This window comes from Manacus candei, unplaced genomic scaffold (genome assembly GCF_025592945.1).
Source record: "Manacus candei isolate 608988 ecotype Guabito, Panama unplaced genomic scaffold, ASM2559294v1 h1tg000048l, whole genome shotgun sequence".
NCBI classification, from domain to species: Eukaryota; Metazoa; Chordata; class Aves; order Passeriformes; family Pipridae; genus Manacus; species Manacus candei.
In genome coordinates, this window is record NW_026138096.1 from 14,315,276 (window position 1) to 14,338,539 (window position 23,264).

Genomic DNA, 23,264 nt, shown 5'->3' on the forward strand with positions numbered 1-23,264 from the left:
TCCAATCCATCCCTGACCCTCCAGGCTTTGCTCCTCTTCAGCTGCTTCACCCCTGCATGGAGGCAAATGTGGTTTTGGGGAGGAAAACACGACTTTGGGGAGGAAAAACTACAATGTTTGTGCCCAACCTTCAACTCCCTTTGTGTTTGGGAACCACCTTGAACTTCACTCGCTGTTTTTATACAAATTTTATCTACGTTTCTTTTCTAGAGATTTCCCCCCCTTACCCAAAAAAATTGGCAGGAAAACATTCCATTTATCTCTGATCGATTGTCCTGTGGTTTCTTTCATTTTTTTCTTTTTTCTTTTTTTTTTTTTTTAATTTGCCAAAAATAGCTCCCAGATGTTCATGGCATGAACTGAAGTCTCCCTTTCTGGCATGAACCATCACCCTCCTCCTCCTCCATCTCCCTCCTCCTGTGCCCACTGGGGGAGTGGAGCAGCACCAGTGGCTCCCAGTTCTTTCCACCCACTGGCTCTCATGGTGGCATCTCCTCATTAGTGGCTCCACGTGCCCTTAATTGCTGGTGCAATTATTCCCATCCCTGTTAGATCTTACAGTGCCTCCCTCCTCCTGGTGGCACCAGCTTGGAGCCAAATATTCCCCAAATTGCTCCCAAATCTTTGCAGTCTTCACCCCCACAGGCAGCACAAGGCCCCAGGGAAGGGCTGGAGCTGTGCCAGGGCAGGGTCAGGTTGGATCTCAGGAAAAGGTTCTTCCCCCAGAGGGTGATTGGGCACTGAATAGGATCCCCAGGGAATGGTCATGGCCCCAAGGCTGCCAGAGCTCCAGGAATGTTTGGACAATGCTCTCAGGGACAGGGTGGGATTGTTGGGGTTGTCCTGTGGGACTGGATGATCCTCGTGTGTCCCTTCAGGATATTCCATGATTCTATGATTCCAGCCAACTTGCTCACCTGAGCCCCACCACAATTCCAACCCCACCCAAAACATCCCCCCCAGTTCTTCCAGCTCAAAACCATCCTGGACATCCCAGCAGGGACATCCCGGCGCTGCAGGTGGGATCCAAGAGGTCAGGAAAATGCATGTGTGCTTTATTCATGGATATGTTGGAATATTGACATGTACAGAAGAGAGAAGTACAAGTCTGAGCCCAGGATGGGCTGACACCCACCCACCACCCTGCCCTGGTGCAGGTTCCCACACAGGGGTCACTGCTCCAGCACCACCTCCCAGCCCTGGATCTTCCCTCCCTGCTCATGTTCCTTCTTGGAAAACAATGTCCATGATGACATGACATGATGCCAACATGGATTTGTACACTCACAATATTTCCTGGGCTCTCAGGGCTGTCAAACTCCTGGGAACGGTGCCGAGCAGCCAAAAAAATAAGAGTTTAGTGGCTACAGAAAGTCTGGCTGGTTCTTTAATTGTTATTATTTTTTTTTAAATTATTATTATTTTTTTCCCATGACTCTTCTTTGTGCTTATGAAGTCCCCAGGAATGGAGTAATTCCTTAAAAAAATGGTCTCCCCTTTCTCTCTCTCTCTTGGTTTTCTCAGTCCTTTGCTTTGGGGGTTAAAGAGATTTAAAGGTGAAGATCCAGGGTTTGCTTCACAGAATTCGGCAGGGATGGGATTTCATCCCAAAAAATCACTGGCTTTTCACAGGGGAAAACAATGACCTGTGCACACGTGTGCTGGTGGGTGGGAAGGGTGGAATCAGGATCACATCTCTGAGCGAGGCTCAAAAGTCTTTTTGCAAAGTTTGATTCATGAACAGGCCTAGGGGGAGAATAGACATCAAATTTTGGTGAAAAGGGGGAAATGATGGGGAAAAAGCCATGAAGGTTTGGGAATTATTGTTTAATTCCCACTTGCCTGGTTCTTTCCTGCTGGGTGAGAGGCTCTTGCTCTGTGCCCCACTGATTTTTTTCCAAAGTGTCCTTGGAGCCCCAGGAAGGGCCTGGGACAGTATTTGAAGGATAGGAGATGGGAATTGAGGGTCTCATTCAGCTGTGATGCTTAGAGACAACAAATCCTAAGGAGACTTAAAAGCAAGATATCCCTGAAAGTGTCCAAGGCCAGGTTTGGAGCAACCTGGGCTAGTGGAAGGTGTCCCTGCCCATGTCAGGGGGTTGGACTGAATGATCTTTAAGGTTCCTGCCAACCCATTCCATGATTCTACGATATAAATCCAGGGGAAATGATGACACCTCTGACTGAAATTGTTAAAAATCCTTTAAGATGAACCTTCCAAAACGTGCAAACAGACCATTGGTGCTGCTGTGGGGCAGGGCCCTGGACTAGGTGACCTCTGCAGTCTCCACATCAATTTTCCACAGTGCCAGCCTGAAAGGAGACGTCAGGTGGGCTTTCCAATCATCCCAACCGCCAAGAAAAACTCTTCCTCTGCTGGATGAGAAGGAAATGGCAAAGTGGCACTTCAGCATCACTGGAACTGAGCTGTGAGAGCCCCAGGAGTGGGTGCTCCTGGAGAGCAGCTGGCACTTGTGTCCCCAGCCTACAGAGACTGAGCCTGTGAATTGTTAAAGGCTGGTGGGGACAGGCTGGATGTGTGGAAAAGCAGGGAATGACCGCAGGACTGAGAAGGAAAGGGGCACAGGAAGGCAATTCCCAGCGTGACCTCATGGAGCTGAGGTAGTTCCTTGCCTTTGAAGGACTGAGCATCAGAGTTTCATCCCCTTCCCACCTCAGAGGACATGAGTTTTGCAGGGTTGGGGTTGTGTCACCTGCTCTCCCAGAGGACAATGAAGTCCTAGATGAAGGGGAGACGTTCACAGCAACTCTGTGCACGGATATGGCACTCAGAAAGGACTTCTCTGGAGCTCTCCCTCCCTGCCTGCTTCTCTCACCTGGGTGAGTCTCTTGGCCGTGAAGTTGTCACCTGGAAGTCTCAGCTCAGGGTGGGACTTGGCACCCTGGACACAGGCCTTGGATCTTGGAATGTTCCCACCCTGCACACAGGCCTTGGATCTTGGCATGTTCCCACCCTGCACACAGGCCTTGGATCTTGGCATGTTCCCACCCTGCACACAGGCCTTGGATCTTGGAATGTTCCCACCCTGCACACAGGCCTTGGATCTTGGCCTGTTCCTCTGCACAGCCCTGGATTAGGAACACCAGGAACCTTGGACAGGATGCACCAGGAGGATTTCTGTCTGTGTCTGTCACACCCACAGGTGTTCAGCTCCAAACAAGAGAGGTTCCACGTTGGACCAAAACCCAAGGAAGCTGCTGCAGTTTCCCAGCAAAATCTGCAGCAGTAAACAATGGGAGGTGTTCTGCAGGGAATGGGAATAAAAAGCACTGGATTCTTCTGTGTCAGCTGCTGTTAAGCCTTTCCACAGATCCAAATGCTAAGGAACTAATGGTGCTCCTTGGAGGAGCACAACCCGAGGGAGAAATGGGCTGCTGCAAATCCCAGGCCTCAATATCCCGGGAGAATCTGGGGCTATTCCTGTGCCTCCCATGGCAGCCAGCCTGGATCAGCATTTATCCTGGGAAGCCTTCTCACCCTTCCTTGCATCCTCTTTCCTGGCTTGATGTAGGAAGGGGCTCAGCCTTCCAGGAAGGCACTGGGACTCCTCAGCTCAAGGGAAGACCTTGGAATGCTCATGGTCACACCAGAGCCACCCAAGGCACCCCAGAGACATTTGTCCCCACCTCCCTCCAGCTCTGGCTGCAGCTCAGTCCAAAGGGTCACTTCCAAAAGGTGACCTCTTGGCTGAAGAAACAGGAGCTGGCAGGAGGAAAAGCCCTTCCCCTGCTCACCTGGACACAAGTGAGGAGAGTTCTCCAAGGAGAGGAAACCACAGCAATGCATTCCCTACCCATAGCATGATCCATGACATGGCCTCTCCTGGATATTTCTGTCCTCAGGGTGGTACCTAGAAACCTTTCCTATCTGCCTCTTCCCAGGAAAACCCCTGGCTGAAGACTGAGATTGATGGATGCACAGGCAGCGTGTGGGAGTGGGTTGTGTTGGGCTCACACAGTGATCCCTGATGGAGAAAGCTCAGCTTGGAGTGGGACAACACTGGCCTCTGGTTGTTTGGATGTGACAAAAAAAAAACCCACCCCAAACACTTGACAGGACCAGAGGATTGGAATTCTCGGGTCAGGATGCGAAAAACCAGCCGGGAACAAAACACAACACACGTGTTTCTTCCTGAACACCAGCAACACATGACACAGGTTTCCCCAAAAAGGAGGGCCCAAGGGGTGGGTGGCAGCTGGGAGACACATGCTGGTTGTACTCTGCTTTTCCAGAGGGTGGAGAATCCCTGCCAGCCAGTTCGGAGTGTGGTGATTTGCTCCACCCCAGAGGTGCTTCAGGTTCCTCTCCGGTGAACGAACCCAACGACCTTCTCACCACTGCTCTGGTTCCTTCAGTCTGAAGCAACCAGGTGGGTTGTCCTTCGGGTCCTGAGCATCCCTGGAGACAGTCTGAGCTCCACATCGCTTGACTTGTCCTGCCAAGAGCCCCCCCAACACGAGTCAGGGCTTCAGGAAACCTCCTGACGGCTCCTCCATCCATCCATCCAAAGTCTTTCCCCTCCTGGATGGGGCAGGCAAAAGCATTTCCTTTGCAGCTCCCACGTCCTGGATCAACTCTCTCCTTCCTCTTTTTCAAGGGGACTGTCCATGGCTCCAACCCCATCCACAGAGAGCTGGAGAGACAACAACCAAGCCGTGGGGTGGGAAGGTGGCCAGGACCAAGGATGAGCCGGTTGTCGACGATGCCGATTGTAGAAAATCAAATAAACTGGCAGAGGGATGAGGAGGAGGAGGAGGGAGGGATGTCCAAACCACACCTCTCCTTCCCATCCCCTCCCTCCTCCCAAAAAAGTCACTGCTCTGGTTGTTTTGTAAAGAAACCAACACCAAATCGAGTCCGTGCCCGGCGCGTTCCTGCCCTGCCTCACATCCCAGAGAGGCTCAGCACGGCAGGAGTGAGGAGAGGCCACATCCAGAGTGGAGAGGCTGCCCAGGGGAAAGGGGCTGCCGGGCTGGAGGTCCCTGAGGACAGACGGGTGGAGCCCCGGAGGAGCCGCTCCTCCCCTGCCACCTGCGAGGGAAAGGAAAAGCATCAGAGGGGGGATCACGGAATCGTGGGATGGTTTGGGTTGGAAGGGAGGGGAAGGATCATGTCATTCCACCCCCCTGCCTTGGGGACACCGTCCACCAGCCCAGGTTGCTCCAACCTGGCCTTGGATGCTTCCAAGGGATGGGGCAGCCACAGCTTCCCTGGGAATTCCATCTCAGCCCCTCACCACACTCACAGGGAAGAATTTCTTCCCAGTATCCCATCTAAACCTACTCTCTGTCAGTTTGAAGCTGTTCCCCCTTGTCCTGTCCCTCCAGGCCCTTGGAAATAGTCTCTGTCCATCTTTCTTGTCAGGCCTTTCAGGCCCTGGAAGGCTGCAGACAGATCACCCCAAAGCTTCTCTTCTCCAGGCTGGACAATCCCAGTTCTCCCAGCCTTTCCTTACAGCTCCATCCCTCTGATCATCTTGGTGGCCCTCCTTGGTCCCTCTGAGGATTTAGGGCTGTGCAGCCCCCAGTGTGTTCCCGTGCAGAGGGGCCAGGCTTAGACCAAGCACCCAAACTCCAGCCTGGAGGTGAGCTCAGCTCTGTGGGAGCTGCTGCTGAAGGTGGGGCTGTGTCGGGGTCACCTCATGGGCTCAGAGATGATTTGGGCACTGGCTGGAGGTGTCTTTGTGTGAGGGGGGTGCCTGGGTGCCCACTCAGGTCAAGGGCTGGCCAGTGGCTTCGCCTGATGGCCTCAAAGGTGGAGAACTCAGAGAACGATGGAATGGTTTGGCTTGGAAGGGACCTTAAAGATAATTTCTTTCCAACTCCCTGCCATGGGCAGGGACACCTTCCACTAGCCCAGGTTGCTCCAACCTGGTCTTGGACACTTCCAGGCATCCAGGGGCAGCCACAACTTCTCTGCCCAACCTGTGCCAGGGCCTCACTTGGATTTCTCTGTGGTTTGGGGAGCACCAGCTCCAGGGAAATCCTCCGGATCTCCTGGGTTCCAAGTCTATGGCCTGCTAAACGTCTCTCCCGCATTCCAGTGCCCTGGAAAGCAGCGAAGGAAACCGAGGCCACTTTTCTCCTCCTCCCCAACCCGCTGCTCTGCAAAAACAGGGCGGAGGGAGGCGAATCAGGTGGTTTTCCCAGAGGAAGGAACAGCACAAAGGCTTAAAATATTCCATGTTTGGAAGCTCCCTGGAGGTCCCGGTGGCCCAGCCCGACGCCCACGCTCAGTGCTCAGGGCCTGGTCCGAAGTGACAGCCTGTGTCACCTGGGACAGCCTGTGTCACCAGTGACTGCCTGTGTCACCTGGGACAGCCTGTGTCACCTGGGACAGCCTGTGCCACCTGGGACAACCTGTGTCACCTGGGACAGCCTGTGTCACCTGAGCGCTCGGCAAATCAGGGTCACCATTAATTATTCAGCGGTGAAAGAATTCAACCTGAAAATTACTCTGGAGGGGGGCAAGCCAAGGTCGTTTCGTGTCGTTTAAAAGTAAAATACTGAGTGCCTCGCGCTGCCACCGGCGGCAAACGGAGCTGCTGTTTGCTTTAAATCATTTCAGTTTGATGTTGTTTTGATAGTAACAATTTGCTGCTGGACTGGAACCTCTCCTCTGGAGTTTTCCGGTGCAGACCACAGTTAAGCCTCTGTGTTTTGACCTCCAGGATCCTCATCTAAGGGGGAAACTGCCCTGGGAAGGGGAAATGATTGTCTGAAGCTGCTCTGGAGGAAGCTAAGGAGCCACATTGGTGATCCCAGCTCCCCTTCTACATTCCTGAAAAGTCCATGGATTTCCCAGTACTTCTAAAAGAAACATAGGGAAGGTTTGGGAAGGTTTGGGGAGGGAAGGTTTGTGAAGGGAAGGTTTGGGGAGGGAAGGTTTGGGAAGGGAAGGGAAGGTTTGGGAAGGTTTGGGGAGGGAAGGTTTGGGAAGGTTTTGGAAAGGAAGGTTTGGGAAGGGAAGGTTTGGGAAGGTTTGTGAAGGGAAGGTTTGGGGAGGGAAGGTTTGGGAAGGGAAGGGAAGGTTTGGGAAGGTTTGGGGAGGGAAGGTGTGGGAAGGTTTTGGAAAGGAAGGTTTGGGAAGGGAAGGTTTGGGAAGGTTTGGGAAGGGAAGGTTTGGGAAGGGAAGGTTTGGGAAGGGAAGGTTTGGGAAGGGAAGGTTTGGGAAAGGAAAAGGGAAGAGGAGAGGAGAGGTTTGGAGAGGAGAGGTTTGGAGAGGAGAGGTTCGGAGAGAAGAGAAGAGAAAAGAGAAAAGAGAAGAGAAGAGAAGAGAAGAGAAGAGAAGAGAAGAGAAGAGAAGAGAAGAGAAGAGAAGAGAAGAGAAGAGAAGAGAAGAGAAGAGAAGAGAAGAGAAGAGAAGAGAAGAGAAGAGAAGAGAAGAGAAGAGAAGAGAAGAGAAGAGAAGAGAAGAGAAGAGAAGAGAGAGACCAACAGGCAGGAGGGCAGAGTGAGGGACAGGAACTTGTAGCTCTGAGCTTGATGCTGGGGAAAATATGCCAGGACATGCAGAATCAAGGCCTCCAGGAGGTGGAGGGGAGGTTGGATGTCTGTGGCTGGACAGACACAGGTGGAAGAGGGAGCTGAGCTGAGGGGGGCGGGAGGAGCCACAGACACGGCCCAGCATCTCCTGGGGCCGGTCCAGCCCTGTCCTACCTTGGTGGGCTGGAGGTGCTCCAGGATGTTCTCTCGGAGGGTGACCACGGCCCTGTTGGCATTTCGCTCCTGCTTGTACATCTGTGTGGTGGGGGGGACGGAGGGGGCCGCGGCCGAGCTCAGGTACGTCCCGTTGCCGAAGGCCTGGATGGCGTTTTCTTGGGAAAGAGATGGAGAAAAGGCTCGTCAGGGCAAGGCAAAACATCCCCGCGCCACCCAAAGGCACCTCTGAGGGTCTTCCCGGCTGCTCTGCTGGCAACCAGGGAGCTGGGCACCCACAGATCCTGAGGAGCAGGGCATGTCCATGCCCCCCTTCCAGAGGAGGCCCCCCCAGGGCACAGGGATGCTGTGAGCACTCACGGAGACAGATGTTGTTGGTGAAGAGGTGCAGGAAGGTCTCACACTCTTCCTGCCGGTTCCCGCTGGCGTTGCAGGTGCACCAGGGAGCGATGCTGGACGTGGAGTTGTCGATGTAGTTGGGGGTGATGGGGCTGCCTGTGGGGGGGAAGGGGTGGAGCAGTGTGACCACGGGGTCGGTGAGATTCCCCCCAAAGCTGCTGTCTTGGGTTGCTCTGCTCTCAGCCTTGGCCAAAGCCCTCTGGGATGGCAGCAAAACCCTCTCAGTGCTGCTGCTGTGGCTCTGGTTCGCTCCCAGGGAGGAGAATCCCAACCTTTGTGGTCACCCCACCGCCACCAAAGTGTTCAATTGATTAGGAAGTTCTCTCAGTCCAAGGAATGGGCATTTTCTGGGAATTCAGGTTCCCTAAGAGCATTCATAGTTTAGGTTGGGAGAGACCTTAAAGCTCATCTTGTTCCACACCCTGCCACAGGCAGGGACACCTTCCACTAGCCAGGGACACTTTCCACTAGCCCAGGTTGTTCCAACCTGGCCTTAGACACTTCCAGGGATCCAGGGGTAGCCACAGCTTCTCTGCCCAACCTGAGCCAGGGCCTCCCCACCCTCCCAGCCAGGAATTCCTTCCCAATATCCCACCTATCCCTGCCCTCTGGCAGTGGGAAGCCATTCCCTGTGTCCTGTCCCTCTCTCCCTTGTCCCAAGCCCCTCTCCAGCTCTCTTGGAGCCTCTTTAGACACCGGAAGGTGCTGGAAGGTCTCTCCAGAGCCTTCTCCAGGCTGAACACTCACAAACTTTCAGGTGAGGCCACCCCAGGGCAGAGCAGAGTGGGACAATCCCCTCCCTCGACCAGCTGGCAACGCTTTCCTTGACGCCTGATCCCTCCCTCTCCTCTCCCTCCCACCTCTTTTTTATTCCTTTCTCTCTCTCTGCACCTCACATTTTACTTTAATAATTAAATCAAAGCAGGTCTGACCCCCCCATACCTATGATGCCAGTGTAGGCCAGCAGACAGGCAGCGTAGCTCTCCCTCCGGCACCCGCTGGCAGCCTGCAGGGAGGGCTGGCAGTTGAACTGGAACTCTGCATAGCGGGACCTGGAGGAATCACAGCACAAAAACCAGGACAGATCAGCACAGATTTTTTTGGAGGGAAAAAAAAAAAAAGATGCAGCAGCCCACTGGTGGTGTTTGTAAAACCCTTTGGTGCTGTGGGTGTCCCTAAACCGGTTCGAACCGATATAATTTTACGTTCGCCCGCCCCAACAAACCCAGGAGTAGTTTTTGAGCAGGTTCTGCAGTTCATGTTTTATCAGGATTCCTCTGGAACTACAAGACAGGTCCAGCCTTGGGAGAAATGGTTGTTGTCTGCTGTGTGAGGCTGGTTTTTGAGGGAAGAGCTGTTGCCGGCAGGGAGGGAATTCATTCTGTGTTTGTCGTTTTTAGCTTTGCCTAAAGAGCCCCAACCTTCATTTTTATGATGATTTGTTGGAACAGGGGAATCACCCCCTGTCCAGTTTCTCTCTCTTTGAAGACTCTAAACGTAGCTGAGGTCACCTCACACCAAGAGGAATGTCCAAAGGCTCAGACATGGAATGTTCTACCATCACCAGGGCTGCTCTCCCATCCTCTGCTGCAGTCTCCCATTCCCAGGAGAAGGGCTGGACCCTCAGGAGCCTGTGGAGCAGGTAAATCCTGCTGCCAACCAGTTATTTGCCACTTAACTCTTTAGGGATAAGGCAGTTTTTGACACATGGTGGTGTTTGGACACTGTAGGATATCTGAGACATCCGCATGGGACTTTCAGGTAGGACCTGGTGGAGATTCAGATCCATCTGAACAGGCCTCCCATGGCCAGGGAGGAAGGGACCTCAAACACTGCTGACACTTGAAGGTAGAGCGCTTTTGGTGACAACCTGCAGTGTCTGAAGTGTGAACTGACCTCAGAATGTTTGCTCTGCCTGGGAAACCTCAGGAAAACTGAGCATGTTGCTCCTCCCAGACACCCTCTCTCTTCCAGATGTTTTCTTGGTGTTCCTGCTCAGGGTCAGAATTCCAACTTGCACTTTCCTGCCCGCTTCTCTCCTCCTCCCCAGCCTTCTCCTTTTTTTTTTTTTCCTCTTCTTTGTTCCCATATTTGCCCCACACCAACCCATTTTCTCCTGTCCCACCAGGAAAAATCTTCCTGCCCAAAATGTGCCACTTTTAGAGGAGGGAGATGCTGCTGGCAGATTTTATAGAATTCCATATAATCCGTGTCAGCAGAACCCACCCCTCCAAGCTGGGAAATCCAAGGGGTTACAGCTGGGAAGGAGCTGCAGGAGGAGGACTTGCAGGGCAGGCAAATGGAGTATTTTACTCCATTCCTTTATGATTTATTCCTCGTGGTTTCTGCACTGCTGGCTCTGACCAGGTCACACGTCAACCCCTTGTTCCTGCTGTGCCTCTAGAGGATATTTTACATTCTACATTCAGAGGCCAAGGGAGCAGATAATGAACAGCTGTGCTGGGGCAGGAAGTGGTTTCCAGCCTCCTGGGGGGCAACACTCTCCCCTTTGAACCTCTTCCTCCCCGCTGGGCCCTCTTGTCTTGTTAGGGAGAGGGCAGGACCACTTCAGATTCCAGGATCAATATCTTCCATTTCAGATTCCCTGGGTACCAGGGGACATCTGAGCCAGGGCTGGGGTGGCTCAAAGGCTTTGCATCGTTCTTTTTTGTCCTTCATCCACGTTTCTGGGGTGCATGGGAATATCTGTCCCAGTCCATCCTTCCAAGAGGATGTTGCTGCTCTCACCTCCCCTTTGCAAAAATAAAGAATATTTTAATTGTAATTTAAGGATGATGTGCTGGTGGGCAATGGCTGCTGGCAGTTCAGCTCAGGAAGTCCCAAACCCCTCAATAATTAGAGTCTGGGATAATGCTGGAGGTGTTGTCCTACACTTGTTCTTGTGCTTTCCTTCTCCAGGTGTCTGCTCAGGGCTCCAGCTGCACCCAGGGCACTGGGCTGGGACCACAAAGGTCGGTGCTGTTCTGGTCTCACATCTCCCACAGACAGATGGGCTCTGCTCCCGGGAGCTGTGTGTGGATTGGCCTTCTGGAATATCAAGGACTTTCGGAGAAATACAAGGATGAAAATAGTAGAGAAGAAGGAAAAAGGCTGTGAGTGAGCACAGAGGATGGGTCTGTGGGGATGGGTGGAAGCAGAGCAGCAAACCACACTGGCCACGGGCTGAGGAGTGGATCTGGAGTGACACTGAGACGCTGAGACTTCCTGCTGCAACCACCAGAGCTTAGAATTATGGAATGGTTTGGATTAGGAAGGACCTTAAAGATCATCTTGTCCCACCTCCCTGCCATGGGCAGGGGCACCTTCCCCTAGCCCAGGTTGCTCCAAGCCCCATCCAACCATGCCTTGGACACTTCCAGGGATCCAGGAGCAGCCACAGCTTCCCTGGGTAATGTGTGCCAGGGCCTCCCCACCCTCACAGGGAATATTTTCTTCCCAACATCCAATCGAAATCTACCCTCCTTTAATTTAAAGCCATTCCCCCTTGTTCTGTCCCTCCATGTGGGATGCTGTGGACTAGGGGAGATGGACAGCGAGGAGATGGATCAGTGAAAGTGGCTGCAAACACCCCACCCCATATCCCTGCATGGCTCACACCTTCCTGGAGAAAGTCATTGCACGGGATAAGGGGTGTAAGATGCCAGGATTGGTGCAGGTCTTTCTTTAGGACCAAAGCCAAAAAAACCCACAGAAAAGGTCTAAAAAGCTCCAGTATGAACATCTCAAATTTTCTTCTGCCTGTTAACACTTTGTGCGTGGGGAAAGGATGTGGGAAGGAACCACCAGGACAATGAACTGTCAGTGGGATGTGGTGAGAGACCCAACTTTGCCACCGAGACCCAGAGTGGGTCTTTCTTTAGGACCAAAGCTGAAAAAACATAGGAAAGGTCTAAAAAGCTCCAGCATGAACATCTCCAGTGTTCTTCTGTTTGTGTAAGATACAAGATTATGGATCATGGGAAGGAGCCACCAGGGCAATGAATTGTCAGTGGGATGTGGTGGGAGACCCAGTTTGCCACCGAGACCTAGAGTGGATCTTTCTTTAGGACCAAAGCTGAAAAATCCATAGAAAAGGTCTAAGAAGCTCCAGCATGAGCATCTCAAATCATCCTCTGTCTGTGTCACACACCCTGTGTATGTGTCCTTGCATCCCACACCTTGTGTATGTGTCCTTGTATCCCACACCTTGTGTATGTGTCCCTGTATCCCACACCTTGTGTATGTGTCCTTGTATCCCACACCTTGTGTATGTGTCCTTGTATCAGACACCTTGTGTATGTGTCCTTGTATCAGACACCTTGTGTATGTGTCCTTGTATCCCACACCTTGTGTATGTGTCCCTGTATCCCACACCTTGTGTATGTGTCCTTGTATCCCACACCTTGTGTATGTGTCCTTGTATCCCAAACCTTGTGATACAAGGATGAGGATCATGGGAAGGAGCCACTGAGACAACAACCAGTCAGTGGGATGAGGTGGGATGTGGGACCCTTCAGGTGATCGCATTGGGGCTGTCACCAGGGGACGAACCCTTGGGACGCGCCCAAGGGACACCTCTCCCCGTCAGCCCCAACCCACGCACGGGCTTTACCTGCAGACGTAGTTTTCCCGGCAGGAATCCAGCGGCGCCAGGCAGTTGGGCTTGTCCTTGGCCTCGTAGGAGCAGGCGGGGACGATGGTCTGGCGGCGGCGCTCGGCGCAGGCCGTGTCGTCGCAGGGGCAGAAGAGCAGCTCGTGGGTGTACTCGGGGGGCACGCGGTCGAAGAAGCGGCGCAGGGCCTTGTGGCACTTGGAGCGGTTGCAGGAGTCGGCGCGGGCCAGGCGCCGGATGCACAGGGACACGTACTCCGTGCGCAGCCGCTGGCACAGCTCGTCCACGTTGCAGGCCTTGGCCGCGTCCAGGCACCGGTTCACCTGCGTCACCTCGTTCTCCGACCCTGTGGGACGGGGCACAGGAGGGGGGGGTTGGCACCGAGACCCACCCCCAGAGGCACCACCCCTGTGTAGTATATATATTTTATATATTTTATATATTTTATATATTTTATATATTTTATACATAAAATATACTTTATATATATTTTATATATGTTATATATATTATATATATTTTATATTTTTATATATTATATATATTATGTATTTATATATTTTATATAACATATAATATATAATATATATAATATACATATATTTTTATATATTTTATATATTTTCATATATATTATATATAAAATATACTTTATTTATTATATATATTATATTTTTATATATTTTATATATTTTAATATATTTTATATATAAAATATACTTTATATATTTTATATATTAGGTATTTATATATAATATTGATATTTATATTAATATATAATACAAAATATGTAATATATAATATATAATATATAATATATCATATATAATATATCATATATAATATATCATATATCATATATAATATATATTATATATAATATATTATATATAATATATCATATATAATATATATAATATATATTATATATGATATAATATATATCATATGATATATATTATATCATATATAATATATATAATATATATAATATATTATATATAATATATCATATATAATATATATTATATATTTTATATATCATCATGACTGGGCTTTGCGAATGAAGATTAAGGAAGGCTCTATCCACACTTATCACAGTTATTACATATATTTTATATATTATATATATAATATATAATATATAATATATAATATATAATATATAATATATAATATATAATATATAATATAATATATAATATATAATATATAATATATAATATATAATATATAACATAAAATATATATTTTATATTATATATATTATAACTATTATTAATATATAGTATAGTTATTATAGATACTAAGATACTTTAAGTATTATAGATATTATAGATACTATAGATATTCGAGAAACTATAGACATTATGGATATTATAGATATTATATATTATATATTATAGATAAAATATATTATAGATATAATATATTATAGATATTATATGAGAGATATTATATATATTATATATACTTTATATATTATTAATGCTATATATATATAACACGTGGTACATATATATATATAACATATAGTATATATAACATACAGTACATATAAAAAATATATTGTATATACGATGTATTATATATGTGATATATATTACGCATTATATTATTTTAATATATTATATACCTGATAATATTAAAAAATATTAATCACTACATGACTAACATAATAATTAATATAATTAATATAGTTAATATTATATTAATAACATATTATATTAATGACATACAATTATTGTACATTATAATGATATACTATATGCTATAATAATTTATTATTATATCTTATAATTAATTATGAGATATTACATATTAATTATAATATACAATATACTAGTTATACTGTATTAAATATTAATATGTACTAATAGTACTGTATTAAATATTAATTATATACATTATAATTATATTATAATAACATATGATAACTATTAATTATATTCTTAAATTATATTATTTATTATTAATTAATTACAATTATTATATTAATATAGTAATAATATTAATGTATTTTATATATTTAAGAGATTATATTGTCTACATAGTTTATATACTATATATTGTATATTATATATTAATACGATATATTATATATATTTAATATATTATATATTACATTATATATAAAATACATAGTATTTATAGTTTATATACTATATATTATATACTATATATTATATATATTTTATATATGATATATAGTTTATACATTTTAAATATTATATATATTTTATATATTTTATATATTTTAAATATACATATTATATCATTCATATACTATATATTATGCAGTTTTCTAGTCCCTTTATGCTGGTTTTCTAAAATGTTCAAGAGGCAGGAATTTTAACGAGTTCAAGGGTTTCTCTGTCTGTGAACTGGAGTGAGAAAAGGGCCATAACACCTGATATTACCAAAGCTTCTCCAAAGCCTTGAAAGCATTCCAGGTAATGCCATGACATCCCGAAGGAGATGAGGGAGAGGAGGAAAAGATGAAGAGATGATCTTCTTGAAACCTCCAACTGAAATCTGGGAGGTGTGGGGAGGGCGGTACCGAGGGAGGGGCGGTTTTGGAGGTGGGTGTGGCACTCTCAGGTAATTGGTAATTAGGTCATGAAATAAAAGCAAGAGACTTTGTTGTCCCAGGCACACTTTGGAAAATATTCCTGCATAAAGAGGGCGGTTTTTGCTTTCTAATACTCAAAAAGAGTCTCAGAGGGTTATTTTCCTGCATCAGCCACCTTGGTGAGACCACAACCTCCTCCAAGAAAACAGTGTCCAGGTGACGCCCACATTTGTTTGCCGTGTCCTGGTAGGCCCAAATCCACTTCCCACATTCATTTTTTTCCCGGGAGGTGCCACAGCAACACATCAAACCTCACCCCCCAGGGCTAGCTCCCCCCCTCTCCTGTATTTAATAAAATGAAGCTTTGCTCTGCCCTGGGCATCTTGTAACACTTTTCCAATGTGAACCAGGACTTGAGGCCTGGGAAAACAGGAGCCATCAGGAACTGCATCTGCTTACGGATCCACCATTGGGATCTCTAGTAAAAGACCCTTTTTTTCCCCATAAACTGCTCAAAATTAAGCACTGAGTGGCAAAGCTGAGCCTGCTGATCCATGGATGGTCTGCACTAATCCTGGCACCTCAGGCTCTCTATCCTGTGCAATGAGTTTCTTCTGGAAAGAAGACCTGGAGGGTCCCATCAGGCTTTGGTCCATCCCAGGACCTGCCCAGCTAAGCAAGATCTGCTTGGGTCTCAAAGTGCCACAGCAGATCTCTCACTTCCCCCATCCATACCAGTCCTGACCAGTAAATCCATGTCCTAAGAAGTAATGGTGCCTTCACAGGATGGGATCACAGGCAACATCCCACTTGGAGCCCCCGGGACCTGATGATGGGTCTGTCCCCAGAGCCTTCCCCACCTTCAGCAAAATCATTCTTCACTTCCACCCTCTTAAAGAAGAGGAGAAAGGATGTCCCAGTCTGGGTGGGAGAGCAGGGGTGTGCTGTGGGGACACAGGGATAGTGGAAGAAAACGTGGAGCGTGGGGAACAATCAGGAAAATAAAGCAGGAATTGTGGTGATGAATGCAAAACAAACAGTAGGAAAACAGGGATCTCACGAGTTTATAGGAGGCCAACAGCCTCCTCTGCAAATGTGGGGAGTAAGTAAGAGGAAAAGGTCTCCCAGGTGCCCCTGTATCCCTGAAAGTGTCCAGGGCCAGGTTGGATGGGGCTTGGAGCAACCTGGGCTAGTGGAAGGTGTCCCTGCCCATGGCAGGGGGTGGAACAAGATGGGCTTTAGGTCCCTTCCAACCCAATCTGTTCTGGGATTCTATGAAAGGTGTTTTGTGTAACACTGGCTGTAGGGTCCTTAGAGATGGATGAGGTCTGTTTTATAGAAGGGAAAATGCTCCAGAGTCATGGCAGGAGTGGGTTGGGATATCAGGCTCTGTTTGCTCACACAGGTAAGACAAGGAGCCTCCAAGTATGAGAGAGAAAATGAAGCTGAAGCTGATTTTCACCTCTCTGCATTAAGTCCATGACCTGCAGCACACCAGGACTTTCTTCACTTAGGAAAAATCCCCAGAATGATAAATTCCCAGTGCAGAGTCAAACCCTATCTTTGGCCAGGAGTTAAAACCAGCCAGTCAACTGCTGAAAAGTGCTAAAACACTGACAGTCTCCCTGAGCACTTCAGAGCTGGCTGCCCTCCTTTATTTCCCTGGTATTATCAGATGCTCCTTCTCCCGGCATTTCTTTTTCCCTTCCTGTTGTCCCTGCTGCTTACAGTGACCTGGAAGTCAAATTCCAAGTTTTTCAGGGCAAAACTCTTGCTTGGTGTGTTCCCACCACCAAATAATTCCCTTTCAAAATGCCCAGAGAGAGGAATATTGTCAGAGCATCAGTTTATGCTGGGGAGATGCCAACCAACGTGGAGGAAACAGTTCCTTGGAAGGGTTTCATCATCCATTCAGTTCATAAGTCACAGGGAATACGCTGGATTTTCTCCTCTTCCCACACAACCAAAGGATGTGCTTTTTGAATCACTGCTACGATTAGGAGTGGAGGGATGTGGCTCCATTTGCAGAGTTTTAAGAGTGGCCATATATTGTTTGGGTGAAATTTGGTTTAAAATACCTGTTGCTCTTCGCTTGGCAAACAGTCATGGGGGTGTTTTTTGTTTCAACAAGTTCTTGGGAATTTGGGGTTTTTTTTTGGTATATTTGAAAGGGGATCCTTTGGCAATGCTGATTGTATGGCCCTGGACACTGGACAGGCACAGGGTGGCAGGTCCTGATTCATGTGATGGAAGATTTTGATTGGTATAAATAGGGAAAAACAGGTTAAACCAAGAAAATTCATGTCCCTAAGTGGATGCTGAGTCCTCTGATGAATCCCTGCTGCTCTGGGCCCGTTTGCTTTGCTGCCCAAACGATTTCAGTCTGCCTTAAAAATGTGCTAACCGTGCAGAAAAATCCCCATGCCTGGATTTCCCCGCGCTCCGAAGCCCTGGAGGACTCTTAGAAAAAGGTGGAAAACTCCATCAGAAAGGCCATGACCCAGCAAACAGCTTTGGCCACGCTCCAGTGTCCACGCTCCCATCTGTCAAGTGGAGTCAATAAGAAGAGCGAGGGCAGGGAGCACCTCCCATCCCTCTCTGCTTTGATTGTCCGGGGCTGATGGGTTAATTTGCTCCTGGACAATTTTCCTGGCCGTGGCAGGGACTGAGGGCATCCATCAGCCTCAGGCACCTGCTGCTCCTCCTCGCTTGGGTGCCCTCCAGCCGTGCTGCCACTCCAGAGCCGGGGGCACAGCGGGGAAAAGCTGAGACGGGACAGATGTTTTGGCACATCTGCCAGAGCGCATTACCTGCTCCCAGACAGGGAGTTTTATAACCCAAATCACTGTTGGTAAAGCTCCCCCACGGCTGGTGCAGGAGCTGGTTGGTGATGGATGGGTTGTTGGCTGACCTTTTAACTGCTGAGCCCTGTTTGTGCCCTCCAGGGGTTAAAAGGTGTCAGGCAGCTCTGTTTAAGTTGTTAAGGGGATTACATGATGCAGAGCAGAACAGGGGGCTGAGGTTGCCCTCGGGGCATGGGATTAAAGGCTGTGTCTGGGATCAACCCATAGGGTGGGTTTTTGACCTTTTACCCCTGCAGAGTTTGACCCTGTGACTGATGTGGAAGCACCTTTGAAACCCAAGCAGCTCCTGTTTGCTGAGGTGTCTGCAGGGCACAGATCATCCACCTGCTGTGGAGAACGAGCCCACTGGAAGAGGTCTTCCCACCACATCCCTTTTTTTTCATGCCCACACCGTAACAGACACACAAAAAAAGCCAAAGGATGAAACCACAAGTGGTTCTTCCCAGAGCATGTAACAGTTTAGCACAGGAATCACAGGCAACTCCTTGGAAAAGCAACTGCTGGGCCTGAACCAGGCAATGCTCACAAAGGATTTCTCTGTCTGTAGCTCTTCCACAGCCAGCCCCCCCCCCCAGTTTGAACCAGTTAAGAGCAGCTCCCCTCCCACCTACCTGCAGTGATGGAGGCCAGGCGGACGTAATCGAAGCCCCTGCTGAGCGGCTCGTAGGGGGAACTCTCCAGGACATTCATTCCTGGGGGGACAGGAGAAGCTGGTGAGAGGGCAGCTGAGGCTCCTGAGGGATGGCTGAGTTGCACAAGGCTCAGAGGCTGCAGTGCAGGATTGTTTGGTGGCTCCAAGTGCCATAAATAAATCCCCAGAGTCGCAGGGACTGGTGTGTGGCCACATCCTTGGAGAAGGGAATAGGATGGGACTGGCTTTTAAAAATATATCTCAGCTTTGCAGTGGGGCAGGGAACTGTTGAGTTATAATCCTCTGCAGCTCAAGCCACTCTCCAGGGAGTGTCACTGAGGACACCAGGCTGTGGGCAGGGTTCAAACAACCAGCTCCCTCCACACACGGTGTTTCCATCACTGTTCTTGCTCTTTCCTCTGTGTCTCTCCCTGGGATATGGTCCTCGCCTCTTTCTAGGACATGGCCAGGGCTGTGTGTGTGACAACACCCCCCATATTTATTACCACCTCCCCCTTTCTTCTTGCCATTATTACTTGGCACAGAGCTAATGAGCCACAGCTCCCGCAGGAGCTTCCTCTCCTCATTTTTGAGTCTCTGGGAAGCTGATTTTATTCACAACGGCCTGTACTGCCCCGTCATCCTGATGGATCCCACGGAATATTACTGAAGCAAACAGCTCAGCATCAATTCCTTGCTTTATTAGACATTTAGATGGATGTGGAACAGCAGCTGGGATAAAAGGACTATCAAACCTCACGCTCCGGGCATATGCTGATCTCCAGGAAGAAATGGCTCCCAGGATACACAAGGCCCTGGAATTACCACAGGTGCATTACAAGGCAGCTTTACACCTTCATTGAAATATCCTGCATCGTTACCCACCGGAGAGGGGCCCATTTGTACGTCCCAGAGTAGCAGTTTTATGTCCTGATGACAAAGCACCTTTATCAGAGGATTGTTATCGGGTTGTCATCGTGTTATTGTGTCTCTAAATGGGAAGGTGGCCCTGAGTAAACAGCGTGCTTTGCAAATTCCCTGAGCACACACTTCCACTATTGTTTTTACAAGAGGGCTTCTAAGAAGCTTTTTGCAGCCTCCTGGGTGTGAGTGAGTGAGAGACAAAGCTCTGTGTGGGTTCCTTTCTCAGTCGATTAAACGCGTGAGGACTCCGGGGCTGTTATGAAATGTATCACCCCGGGGAAATTAAGGCAAGGAAACCACAGGTTTGGGGAGTGAATCTGCACTGCAAGTGACCTCAGTCAGGAAAAAAATGCAGCAGAGAAGGGGGGCAGAGTCTTGCCAGCCTCCTAAAACAGCCCTCTCACAGCCATCCCAAAGGTGGAAGTCCCAAGTTGCTGGGCGGGAAGTTCATCCAGCCCATCCAACTTCTATTCTGCATCTGGAGACCCACTCCTGGCCTCTGCCAGCCTCTTTCTCCTTTTCCTTCTAGTGCAAGGTGTCCCTGGCCATGGCAGGGGGTTGGAATGAGATGCTCTTTAAGGTCCCCTCCAACCCAAACCATTCCACTTCCCAAAGCTGGAAATTCTCCTGACCCCACTGTCCCACAGAGCCACGTCACAGATGACCTGTGGCCAAAGTTTCAGCCATGCAGGTCAGCAGGGAAGGAATTGTGACACAGACCATTGAGATGAATGTCCTTGGATTGCCACCTCTTCCCCAGGATTCACTTCAATGGAAACTCATTCATCTGGCATTTTTATGGGAAAAATTGGATCCTGGAGGGTGCTGAGGCCTCTGATTTCCCCAGTCAGTTCATAGTACCATGTTCTGCACCCTTCTAGCTGTGGCACCTGAAAGCTTTCCAGGAACTTGATCAGTCAGTTCCCATTCCCAACTAGTTCCCATTTCCGACCAACTCCCATTCCAGAAAGCCTGGGCATTGTATTCTCCATCCCCTTTGGTTTGCTTGGCCTTCTGGCCCGTGGCCTCACCTCTGCACTTCTCCTTCCAGGTTTAATCCAGGAGTCTTTTATTAATCTATTTCCCAGCCCATGGCTGGAAGGGTCTGTTTTATTCCCCATTTTAATTTTCATGGTGCATAAAACACTCCTCGGCCTGACAAGGAAGAGTTACGGCCACCGAGGTGCGATTTTATGGCGACTCTTAAAACCCGTCAAAATCCAAACTTACTGAATCCCGGCTCTGGGAACACTTTAAATTCCAGCTTGATGTCACCAGCCCCAAATCTTCCCTAACCCAAAGACACTGGCGCGTTCGAGAGGTTCCAAGAGAGTGATTTTTTTTAAAGTTCACGCTGTTTTTTCCTCGGTGCCTGTGCTTTCTGTGGTGTTTCTGTGAATTCCATAGAGCTCACGGTCTTGGTTGACATCCTTGGATGCGAAACATGCCGTGCATTTCCCCCGGGAAAAGATCTCAAGGTATATTGGGAATGTCATAAAAGAGAGGGCAAGTTAAAAAAAAAAATAAAAGAAAAGGCAGGAGGTGCCTCAGGTTTTCAGGGTTTCTTTGCCCAAAATGTCAGTATCAGGAGGGTCAGTAGAATCATGGATATCTTGAGTTGGAAGGGACACACCAAGATCAGCCAGTCCAAGCCCTGGCCTTGCACAGACATGCCAACAATCCTACCCTGTGCCCCAGAGGATCAGCCAAACTCTTCTGGAGCTCTGGCAGCCTTGGGGCTGTGCCCACTGCCCTGGGGAGCCTGGGCAGTGCCAACCACCCTCTGGGGGAAGAAACTTCTCCTGAGATCCAACCTGACCCTGCCCTGGCACAGCTCCAGCCATTCCCTCGGCTCCTATCAGCAGGCCTTGAGAGGGAACAGGAGGCTACAGGGACAACCTTGTTTTGCAGGAGCTCTGCAGAGAGCTCCACGAGCAACTCCCTCTCGGGACGGCCACCGGGAACGAGCTCCCTGCAGAGGACTGACCTTCCATGAGGGTGTGGTGGATGCTCCAGTAGACACTCAGGCAGTGCTTCTCCTTCTTCATGCCCCTCTTGCACTTGCAGCCGTAGAGCTGGCTGGAGAGCAGGGCTGTCACCGTGCTCCGGCACTGGCTCTTGGCGTCGGGGCCCAGCTTGTTGGCGCCGTTCCCGGCGATGCACTGCCGCAGGGTCCGGAATTTGGCGCTGCACACGGGGTCGGTGGTGCACGACTCGCCGGCCTGCAGGCAGTCCCTGCTCGAGCCCACGGCTTCTGCCATGCCTTCTGCAAGGAAAGCGGAGTCACAGGATATCCTGAGTTGGAAGGGACCCACCAGGATCAGCCAGTCCAACCCCTGCCCTGCACAGACACCCCAGCAATCCCACCCTGTCCCTCAGAGCGTCGTCCAAACCCTCCTGGAGCTCTGGCAGCCTTGGGGCTGTGCCCACTGCCCTGGGGAGCCTGGGCAGTGCCCAACCACCCTCTGGGGGAAGAACCTTTGCCTGAGATCCAACCTGAGCCCGCCCTGACACAGCTCCAGCCCTTCCCTGGGTGCTGTCCCTGGTCCCCCAGAGCAGAGCTCAGTGTCAGCCCCTCCTCTGCCCCTCCCATGGAATTTTTAACTGCAGTGAGGTCTCCCCTCAATCTCCTCTCCTCCAGGGAAGAGGTGTGAGGGCTATGGAGCAACCCCAGGCAGGGAGTGGATTGTGTCTCCCACAGCCTCCTTCCTCTAGGCTGACCAGAGAAACTGTGACTGCCCCATCCCTGGAAGTGTCCAAGGCCAAGTTGGACAGGGTTTGGAGCAACCTGGGCTAGTGGAAGGTGTCCCTGCCCATGGCATGGTGTGGGACTGGATGATCTCCACTTTCCCTTCCAACCCAAACCATTCCACGATTCCATGACAGGGTCAGCCTGGTAGCAGGATTACAAGTGACAGAAACTCATCCCTGGCGCTTCCTCTTTGCTTCTCGGAGCACAAAAAAGCTTCCCAAACCCATTCTCCTCCCTGCTTTCTCCCTCATTCCTGCTCTCCCAAGTTAACAGCAGCCCAACCCTACGGAGACCCCCGGCCTCTCCTCCTGGCACACGAATTCCCTGTGCCTACGCCTCCCTGGAGCTATGAATGGCTCTGTGTGGGTGTTCTGACACGGAGTCAGCCCACCTGTGTCCCAGGAGTTGGCCCTTGTTCCCTGTCAGCACATCCCCAGGACTCCCACTGGGTTTGTCTTGGCTTTTTCCAGGATTTTGGAAATTATCTTCAGAGCTACTCGTGAAAATACAAAGGGGTTTGTTCCCCATATGGGGAGGGGAGACCAAAGCATGGGAGGAAGATGTTATTTCCACGTGGACATCAATAAATTAATTGATCAGGGCTCAGTGGAGCTGTGTCCCAGTGCCTGGAGCAGCCCAATTCCATGTTATTAATTGCTAAAACAGACTGGACACATCCCAACTGACTCCTTAGGGATGTTCCCACCCCAAGGCTCACAACAAAGGCAGGGCCAGAGGCTCAGCTGTGCTCAGCAGGACATGGTGGCATCCAGGTGGTGGAGAGGACACAGGGCCAGGACCATGGGAATGTCACCCCTTCCAGCTGGTGG

General features: G+C 49.2%; 1 protein-coding gene across 2 annotated transcripts in view; it reads right to left on the bottom strand.

Annotated features, from left to right (window-relative positions):
- Window positions 1–1,058: 1,058 nt before the first annotated feature.
- Window positions 1,059–23,264, bottom strand: part of GFRA4 (GDNF family receptor alpha 4) — a 73,623-nt gene continuing 51,417 nt past the window's right edge. The window contains exons 2-8 of one of the 2 annotated variants that reach the window (XM_051798226.1): window positions 21,670–21,945; window positions 18,739–18,819; window positions 12,692–13,037; window positions 9,022–9,131; window positions 8,041–8,175; window positions 7,681–7,838; window positions 1,059–5,053 (exon numbers count right to left, since the gene is read on the bottom strand). In XM_051798226.1, coding sequence (XP_051654186.1) covers window positions 4,907–5,053; window positions 7,681–7,838; window positions 8,041–8,175; window positions 9,022–9,131; window positions 12,692–13,037; window positions 18,739–18,819; window positions 21,670–21,945 — 1,253 coding nt within the window. In that variant the 3' untranslated portion in view covers window positions 1,059–4,906. Of the gene's footprint in view, window positions 5,054–7,680; window positions 7,839–8,040; window positions 8,176–9,021; window positions 9,132–12,691; window positions 13,038–18,738; window positions 18,820–21,669; window positions 21,949–23,264 lie in introns of both variants that reach the window. The other variant, XM_051798225.1, reaches the window with a different exon arrangement.